The 10,000-nt window shown below is 45.3% G+C and overlaps 1 protein-coding gene across 1 annotated transcript in view; it reads right to left on the bottom strand.

Annotated features, from left to right (window-relative positions):
• LOC308169793 (cGMP-inhibited 3',5'-cyclic phosphodiesterase 3A-like) overlaps positions 1-10,000 on the bottom strand; it is a gene marked incomplete at both ends in the record, with an annotated part of 130,385 nt that overhangs the window by 5,672 nt on the left and 114,713 nt on the right. The window contains 2 exons of the mRNA XM_080544540.1: positions 5,528-5,689; positions 8,762-8,965. Coding sequence (XP_080400666.1) covers positions 5,528-5,689; positions 8,762-8,965 — 366 coding nt within the window. The remainder of the gene's footprint in view (positions 1-5,527; positions 5,690-8,761; positions 8,966-10,000) is intronic.

Genomic DNA, 10,000 nt, shown 5'->3' with positions numbered 1-10,000 from the left:
CAGGCGGACTAATACAAATAATTAACACCTCCCTTTCATCAGGAATCTTCCCTGAAGCCCTGAAAACTGCAGTTATTAAGCCTCTACTAAAAAAGAACGGCCTAGACCCATTTGTACTAAACAACTACAGACCCATATCAAACCTTCCCTGTACAGGAACAATTATTGAAATGGTTGCCCACGAACAACTTAGCAATTATTTGACCCTAAATGATCTCTTTGATGACTTTCAATCAGGCTTTCGCCCCCTACATAGCACTGAAACGGCCCTTATTAAGGTCCTTAATGACATTCGCGTAAACACAGACTCCGGAAAAATCTCAGTTTTGGTACTACTAGATCTTAGTGCTGCCTTTGCCACTGTAGACCATGACATTCTAATAGATAGACTAAAAACCTGGGTAGGACTTTCGGGCACTGCCCTAAACTGGTTTAGATCCTACCTACAGGACAGAAGCTACTATGTCTCCATTGGCAACTTTGTATCTGACCAAATCAAAATGACATGTGGGGTTCCCCAAGGGTCAATCCTTGGCCCCCTTCTATTCAATCTCTACATGCTTCCATTGGGACACATCATAAAAAAGAACAAAATTGCCTACCACAACTATGCGGATGACACTCAAATCTACATAGCCCTCTCACCGAACGACTATAGTCCCATTGACAATCTCTGTAATTGCATGGAGCAAATAAACGCCTGGATGCCACAAAACTTCCTCCAACTAAGGACAAAACAGAGATAATTGTATTCGGTGCACCTGACAAAAGATCGAAAGTCAGTGCAAAACTTGATTCTCTCTCTCTTCACAGTAAAAAACAGGTCAGAAATCTTGGTGTAATTTCAACAGCCACATAAACTCAATAACTAAATCAGCCTACTATCACCTGAAAAACATAACAAGAATGAGAGGTTTCATGTCCAAGCAAGACCTTGAAAAACTCATCCATGCATTTGTTTCGAGTAGACTTGATTATTGTAATGGTCTACTAACAGGCCTATCTAAAGGAGCTGTTCGTAAAATGCAGCTCATCCAAAACGCCGCTGCTAGGGTCCTAACAAAAACAAAGACATTTGAACACATTACACCAATCCTGAGATCCCTGCACTGGCTACCAGTCTCTCAGAGAATTGAATTCAAAATCCTCCTAATTACATACAAATCACAAAATGGTATTGGACCAAAATACATATCAGATCTCCTCCCACCCTATATTCCCGCAAGGTCCCTAAGGTCAGCTGAGACAAATCAGCTAATAATTCCAAGAGTAAAAACAAAACACGGTGCAGCAGCTTTTAGTCACTCTGCTGCATGCTCCTGGAACAAACTCCCTGAAGAAATCAAACAGGCCCAAACCCTTAAAATATTTAAATCTAAGCTAAAAACCTTCATGTTTTGCACCAGTTATGATTAAACACAAACACTTCTATCAATGTCTTTTTTCCATTAACTATTGTCTTTTTAAATGTTTTATCTATTTACTTCTTATATTTGCTTTTATTCATTGTAATTTTTATTTTCTTATGCTCCTCTTGCTGTATTTTTAAATAATGTATGTAAAGCACTTTGAATTACCACTGTTGTATGAAATGTGCTATAAAAAATAAACTTGCCTTGCCTTAAACACAGGGAGGTAAATGCAGTTATAGTTTTGACCTTTTGCAACATCAGTTTGTGCCTATTATTTATTGCACATAACAGCATCCGAACACTCAAACACTGTGCAAAACAACCTTGTTTATTGCGAGCTTTCAGTCATAGACCTTCTTCAGGCATAAATTAGACACTCAGTTGGAGTGTGTGTATGCTGTTATTTTGCACTCTATTGATACTCTTCAGTTCCAACAGACCTCAGCAAAGTTTGATCATGGATGAGCGGTGGTATTTTCACTATTTTGCCTATTATTTATTAACATTACATACATATGTACCTGACTCAATGGGATCTCATAACTGGTAAACGCCTGGTAAACAGTCCTGTTGGGTTTGCAGCTTAGCTAGCGAAGCATCAGATGCCCGTTCCCGCTCTGCATCAGTCAAGTTCTTGTATTTGTATTTGTCTGCGTGTTTAGTCTCGTAGTGGCAATTCAAATTGTAGTCCTTAAACACAGCCATCTGTAATCCACAAACTAAGCACACAGCTTTTCCTTTGACTTCAGTAAATACATCTAAAAGTCCATGGGCCTCATTTATAAAAAAGTACTTACTTTTAAGTACTTTACTTACTTAGTAAGCACATTTTTCTAAACGGAAAACGGGCTGCGCTCGTTTAAAATTGCGTACGTACTAAAGTCTATAAATACCAAATATACTTGAGAATGAAATGTTTTATTTACGCCCTGTGATAGCGGCTCAATTATAGCGGCTGAATTAAGCCAAGTGAGCGGGAGAGGGCAGAGAAGAGTGGCTTCTCGGTAAGTTGCATTTGTAACGTTTGATCATGACAACTAACCAGGCAAATGCTTATACTCAGTACTCAAGTTGTAAAAGAAAATCAGTGGAGGTGGTGGATTTTATCATATGACGACAATTTTAGCATCCCCACAGCGTCAGTGACTTCAGTGTCAGTGACTTGGTAAAAATGTCATTGCATGTGTGTGTGCCCCTCGCCCACAGTATTTTACTCGATATGCGCAAAACTAAATGTTGAAATAGCAGTAATACCATGTTCATTGATAAAATGACATAAGGGATGGAAAGGGGGGATGGCAGTTTTAGAAGGGGGATGATTTTGACCGTTTTTATTTCAGGGGGGATGCCACCCCCCCCTCATCACCCCTCAACTTCAGTGCTGATGACAACTAACCAGGCAAATGCTTATACTGTAATAATATAATGGTATTCTTATCAGGTGACATTGAAAATATGGCTGCTCACTCCCAGACACCGGAGACACCGGAGAAAAATCCGGTATAATTTAGCGCACATTAGGCATGTTGAAGGGGAGATAGACAGCTCCGGAGGAATATAAAGGAAGACTGAAATACAATCATAAACATCAGTTCCCTTTAAATCTTGAATTAAACTAATGTTCTCGGCTGATAACAACATTGTTAATTTTATTAAGAGTCACGTTCACTTCGCATGAATTACAGTAGGCAGTGCGGCTCACATGCCTGTAATAACTCCGCATAACCAGTAGGTAATGTGCGTACGCAAGGTCAATACACGACGTAGAGCTACGATCGTTTCCACGGTCAAATTGACTCACGTTGAAATTGTATAAATCACTACGTTGACGTGGTTTTCTACGTACGACACGGGTAAGATCAACATTTGATCTAAGTACTTTCTATAAATGAGGCCCCATGTCTTCGTGACGTTAGAATTATAAGGTTCTATCTACATTTTTGTCAAAATTGAGTTTTTTACATAATCTGATCCATTAGGGGTTTAATGCCTGTGTGGTGTTATTTTTAAAATGTTGACATTTTTGAGTTAGTAATTAATAAAATACAAAGGTTCCATCTCACAGAACATAATGGAATGTAAAAACTTTGACGCTCAATATCTCTGAACTGCCCTAAACGGAGATAGAACCTTATCATTCTAAACGGAGATAGAACCTTCTCATTCTAAACGGAGATAGAACCTTGTCATTCTAAACAGAGATAGAACCTCATTCTAAACGGAGATAGAACCTTATCATTCTAAACGGAGATAGAACCTTCTCATTCTAAACTGAGATATAACCTTCTCATTCTAAACGGAGATAGAACCTTCTCATTCTAAACGGAGATAGAACCTTATCATTCTAAACGGAGATAGAACCTTCTCATTCTAAACGGAGATAGAACCTTATCATTCTAAACGGAGATAGAACCTTATCATTCTAAACAGAGATAGAACCTTATCATTCTAAACAGAGATAGAACCTTATCATTCTAAACGGAGATAGAACCTTATCATTCTAAACGGAGATAGAACCTTATCATTCTAAGCTCACGTCTTGTTAAAAACTCTACACTCTGCATCAATCTTTCTTTTTTTAACGTGAGCTGACATTTTTGAGGGCTAACATCTCAGCATCTCTCCAACTGCACATTAGGGTGAAGGTGTGTAGCGTAGTCAGGCACGCGATTGAAACGAAACAAAGCAGTCGCCTTCCAAATAAAAGCAAGGCAGTTGTATTACACTTACTTTGCGTACACTTATTTACATGTTATTTGTATTATTATGAAAATTAATATTTTTCTATTGAACTAAGGGGATACTGACTGGCTTTAGCTGGTGGCCATCATTTCGGGCGGCAGTGGCTGAGGAGGTTGAGCCGACGTCTAATGATCGCAAGGTCGGCAGTTCGAACACAGACCGACTGGCCACGTGTCGAGGTGTCCTTGAGCAAGGCACTGAACCCCTAATTGCTCCAGGGTCGCCGTCTATGGCCGACCCCTTGCCTAGAGCATACTAAATAATAAATAATTTATAAATAATAAAACAATGATGATTATTATTTGAGGGATTCTTACAATGTAGAAGCCTCCATGTGGATTGTGAACCCAATAAGGGGAGGCTGGTGGAGGTAGACATCGGAGGACAGGCTCATTGTAATGCATGGAATAGATTGAGGAATGTTATCAAACATGTATTCCTCATTCCATTCCATGCATTACAATGAGCCCGTCCTCCGATTTCTACCTCCACCAGCCTCCCCTGGAACCAATCTCTGCCCCCAGGCTACAGATTAACAGTAGACAAAAATATTGAATGTAGATGTCATGTTAATGTCTGTCACACAAACCCAATGGCCTTTGTACGTGTGTCACATACAGAACAAACGTGCTGTAAGCTGCGCTGCACATAAATAATAAGTGGTCACGCTAGACCTGGTGCATATTTTCCATCAGGCATTCGTAGCATAAGCAACATGACATATGCCATGTCACATATGCTTTACACACACACACACACACATGCACGCACGCACGCACGCACGCACACACACACACACACACGCACGCACGCACGCACGCACGCACACACACACGCACACACGCACGCACGCACGCACGCACGCACGCACGCACGCACGCACGCACAGACCATATTAATATACTGTATACCATGTTCTACCACCACGGTGACATTCTGGGAGTGATCTCTCATGTTCATAACTGGATGCTGCTATGCCTTCACTATCTCCGTAGATCAGTGAGGTTGAAGTGCTTCATGATTGAGGTCAGAAAGATTTATTGTACCGAGGAAAGCTACTTTATTTCCTGTGTGTCTGTTGTTATACCTGTTGAATGTGGTTTTATTACGGAGAAATGTGTGTCGGTGTGTGTGTGCGTGTGTGTGCGTGTGTGTGTGTGTGTGTGTGTGTGTGTTTGTGTGTGTGTGTGTGTGTGTGTGTGTGTGTAAGTGTGAGTGCATTCTGCATCCTCAGAACCCAGATCTGGGTGCTCCACATTGGTCGTGCTGAGGTGAGTCCCTACCCTCCGCCCTCTCTCAGTCCCCCCTTAGCATTTGAGCACTTTGGGTGTTAGAAAAGCTCTATATAAATACAATCAATTAACCAACCACACCTGTTCATAGAACTCGTTGACGATGCCCTCTGTCCACTGTAGATGAAGGTCCTTGCACTTGAGTGGTCCGTTGATGTCAGCCAGCTTGATACACATCTGGCAGACCAGCAGTCTGTCGTTCTCGTTGGACCAATCGATGCCCCTGGTCACGTTATCACCCACCTATAGGACAGAAACAAATGAGTACCTCCGCATTTACAGTAGTGCATACAAAGATGGATCTGCTGACATAGTCATGAGAGGAGGGCTACACAGAGACTGGGGGAGGTAGACATCAGAGGACGGGCTCATTGTAATGCATGGAACGGAATGAGGAATGGTATCAAACACATGTTTGTTTCACACCATTCCTCATGTCCTCAAGTCCGTTCCATGCATTACAATGAGCCCGTCCTCTGATGTCTACGTCCACCAGCCTCAGGCTAAGGTGTGAGGTGTCAGATAAGCAGATAAGAACATAGAGATGTTCAGTATCTTGCATCCAGGCATCTGAAGATTCTCAAGCTAATGCGTTACACGGAGATAAGTCGACAGTCATTAAAAGAGGAATGCCAAAGGCTGTTGGTTATCCAGTATCTGCTAGTTACTCGTAATTAATTCCTTTGTGTAAAACTGACACGGCTCTAACCGTCTGCGTTTTAGGAACTCTGATCCTGATCCACATTCTCAGCTGAACTGATTTTGACCCTCCAACAACATGAATAAGTTAATGAATTCCCTTTTCCAAAACATCGTTCGGCGCAATTTCATCATTTTCGAGGCAGACACACATAATGAGTGCCAGGCCCCAGAGCACGAGTCTTATCGTTGTAACCTACAGTAATAACACCCAAGGCTGTTGGAGATCAGGCACAAATTCAATGAGCTTTTCAGAGAAAGCTAATTTGGGTCTTCTAGGAAGAGAGAGAGGGGAGGTGAGTGTTGAGTGGGCTGCAGGATGGCAGCAGAGCAGCGGAGGCTGGTGGAGGTGGACATCGGAGGACGGGCTCATTGTAATGTGTGGGACGGAATCAGGGACTGTATCAAACGTGTGTTCAAACACAGGTGTTTGACACCGTTCCTCATTCCACTCCACGCATTACAATGAGCCCGTCCTCCGATGTCCACCTCTACTGCACTACGGCAAAGCCAGCATGAGAGGAACAACACTGTTAGCTTTGGTGGCTAGCCAGTAATCCTCTGGTTTTGACTGGTAGTGCAGAACCACCAGCACTGTTTTCAAGCTTTTCACAGTGGAAAGAACTCCCTTCCAATGACACTCAGAATTCGGTCCACAAAAATTACTTCTTGAAAAGCTGTGTGTGTGTGGGGGGGGGCTCATATTGTGGAGAGTTAGCTGAAGTGGGTGAGGATATTTCAGGTCTAGTATGGCACCGGGCGAACATAATTACTCCTCAAAAGCTATAGGGATCATTCCCTTTAAAGGCTGACGTTTAAAACCATGCCTACAGCCAGAGAGAACAGATTGAAAATAAAGAAAATCGAATAAAGATGTCTCAGTTGTATTCAGTTGGACTGACACATCTTTGCGAGAGTGTGTGATCCAATCAGGCAACCTCCCAAGTGAACAGCTGGACCAGAGTTCCACCCAGGGGAGGCTGGTGGAAGTAGAAATCAGAGGACGGGCTCATTGTAATCCATGGAACGGAATGAGGAGTGGGTTTAAATACACGTGTCTGAGAACATTTCTCAGTCCATTCCATGCAATACAACGAGCCTGTCCTCTGACTCCTAGCCTCCCCAGGTTACTTAGGGGGTGTTCTCACTACAACATGTGCTTCACTTGAAACGGAGTTTAGGATAAAGTTCACTTTGCTCTGCGTCGTTTGGAGAACGCGCATTCGAAGTAACTCCCGGAGCAAATAGCCGTCGGATGCTCCGCTTGAAAAGGGTGGTTTCGCTTCGGTTACAAACGACGCATCCATCACTTTGCTTCGCTTCGCTTTTGGTGAGAACGCTGCTCGAGGCAGTCCATAGGAAAACAACAGCGCACGCGTGTTGATCTGGATAATGGGCAATTCTCAATTTTTCTGACCAATCAACTACCACGTCTGTTGCTTCGATTGCATATGTATAATTTATGCAACAATGTTGCGAACTCATCCACTTGCTCCGGGTCTCGATTCGGACTTTCATGTGAGAACATGACCTTACTGTTACCTGTCAACCTGTCTGCTACAAAGACTAGGCCTACATCCACCCTCTCTTATGTCTTTGATTCTCTAAGCCATGGGGCTTTACACACGAGAGGGCCAACCCGAACCCTACTGTGCTGACTCAGTATATATTTCACATTGTCTTTCCAGCACTCTAAGCAACTATGGTGGATGAAAGCGTAACCAGGCCAACCTGGTACAGCTCAGCTCGGCTCTGTTCTTTAGTGTGAACAAGGATTTATAATACTCTAACGTCTCGTCCTGTTCCTTGGTTTTTGTTTGTCTTTGTTTCATGTTATTTCGTTCATTGCTTCCTGTTTATTTTGGTGTTTCTCACCTTGCCTCTCGTTTCAGACACTCCACTTCCTGCCCTTCTGTGTTTCCCGCCTGTGTGATTGTCCACCCGGCACTGATTGGTTTCACCTGTTCCTGATCATCCTGCCCAGTGTGTTTATTCTGTGTTCCCGTCTCTGTACCGTTTCATCTTTGTAACTTTGTGTCGCAACATCACAGCAATTATCCTAGTGTGATTTGTTTTCCTGGTTTTTGATCCTTGGTAGTTTACCCGACCTACCCTTTTACCTACTCCTTGCCAGATTATATACTTACCTACCGACTGGCTTCCTGTGTACCAAACCCATTTTTGCTAGATAAGACTATTCTTTTGATTCAAGTTTTTTGGTCTCCGAGTCGTGCTATTGAGTACTCTGCCTGATAATATGTATATAAGTGCAGTCCATTTACCATTTACCATTCAGAATGGTAAATGGTAAATGGACTGCACTTATATAGCGCATTATTCCAAAGCACTCTACAATGGCCTCTCATTCACCCATTCACACACATTCTCACACCAATGGCGGCAAGCTACCATGCAAGGCGCCGGCCCGCTCATTGGGAGAAATCTGGGGTTCAGTGTCTTGCCCAAGGACACCTCGACACGTGGCCTGCCGAACCGCCGACCTTGTGATCATTAGACGTGGGCTCTACCTCCTGAGCCACAGCCGCCCCTGTGGCTGCGTCCTCCAGCCTTTACTAACACAGCGCTTAAGATGGCCCAGCAGGACCGACCAGTTACCTTGGCGTTGAACTCAGCCAGGAAGTCAAAGTGCTTTTTCAGGTCTGTGGCGAGGATGGCCTCGATGACCAGGAAGCGGAAGCGCTTGAACTCCACGTGGTCCAGGTTGGCCAGGAAGTTGAACTCGGGCCGGGACATGAAGAGGTGCCATGCCGAGGCAGCGTGGTGGTTCTCCAGAACAGAGCGGTCATTGTACAGAACTGCCTGGAGACACGCAGACAGAGGATGGGGAGGGGGGGGGGAGGGGGCAGAAGAGACACGCAGACAGAGGATGGGGAGGGGGGGGGAGGGGGCAGAAGAGAGAGATGGAGACACGCAGACAGAGGATGGGGAGGGGGGGAGGGGGCAGACAGAGGATGGGGAGGGGGGGGAGGGGGCAGACAGAGGATGGGGAGGGGGGGGGGAGGGGGCAGAAGAGAGAGATGGAGACACGCAGACAGAGGATGGGGAGGGGGGGAGGGGGCAGACAGAGGATGGGGAGGGGGGGGAGGGGGCAGACAGAGGATGGGGAGGGGGGGGGGAGGGGGCAGAAGAGACACGCAGACAGAGGATGGGGAGGGGGGGGGAGGGGGCAGAAGAGAGAGATGGAGACACGCAGACAGAGGATGGGGAGGGGGGGAGGGGGCAGACAGAGGATGGGGAGGGGGGGAGGGGGCAGAAGAGAGAGATGGAGACACGCAGACAGAGGATGGGGAGGGGGGGGGGGAGGGGGGAGAAGAGAGAGATACAGAGACACGCAGACAGAGGATGGGGAGGGGGGGGGAGGGGGCAGAAGAGAGAGATACAGAGACACGCAGACAGAGGATGGGGAGGGGGGGGGGAGGGGGGCAGGGGGAGGGGGGGAGGGGGGCAGACAGAGGAGGGGGGGGGAGGGAGACATGCAGACAGAGGATGGGGAGGGGGGGAGGAGGGGGCAGAAGAGAGAGATACAGAGATAACGTGGGTAATATGTAGACAAAAATACTGTCGTCTGAAAATTATTACTGCCTTAATTCAATATAATGCTAACCCCGGTGGAATGCCTGTACGTTAAACAAAGTCATCTATTTGTGTTATTGGAAAACCACTCACACGTGCCTGAAGGCAGCATTCCATAGACTTTGTCAAGCGGATGAGAGAGGGTTACCTGTGGGCCACTGATAGGGCTTTTACACCGGCAGTTCCGAACGCCGGTTCGCGTTCGCGTGCCGAAACCTCCGAACGTTGGAGCTGTCTGGCGAACGAGCCCGCGTTCATACC

The sequence above is a fragment of the Nansenia antarctica genome (assembly GCF_963989245.1).
Source record: "Nansenia antarctica genome assembly, chromosome: 14".
NCBI lineage: Eukaryota > Metazoa > Chordata > Actinopteri > Argentiniformes > Microstomatidae > Nansenia > Nansenia antarctica.
This window is presented reverse-complemented; position numbering and strand designations above follow the sequence as displayed.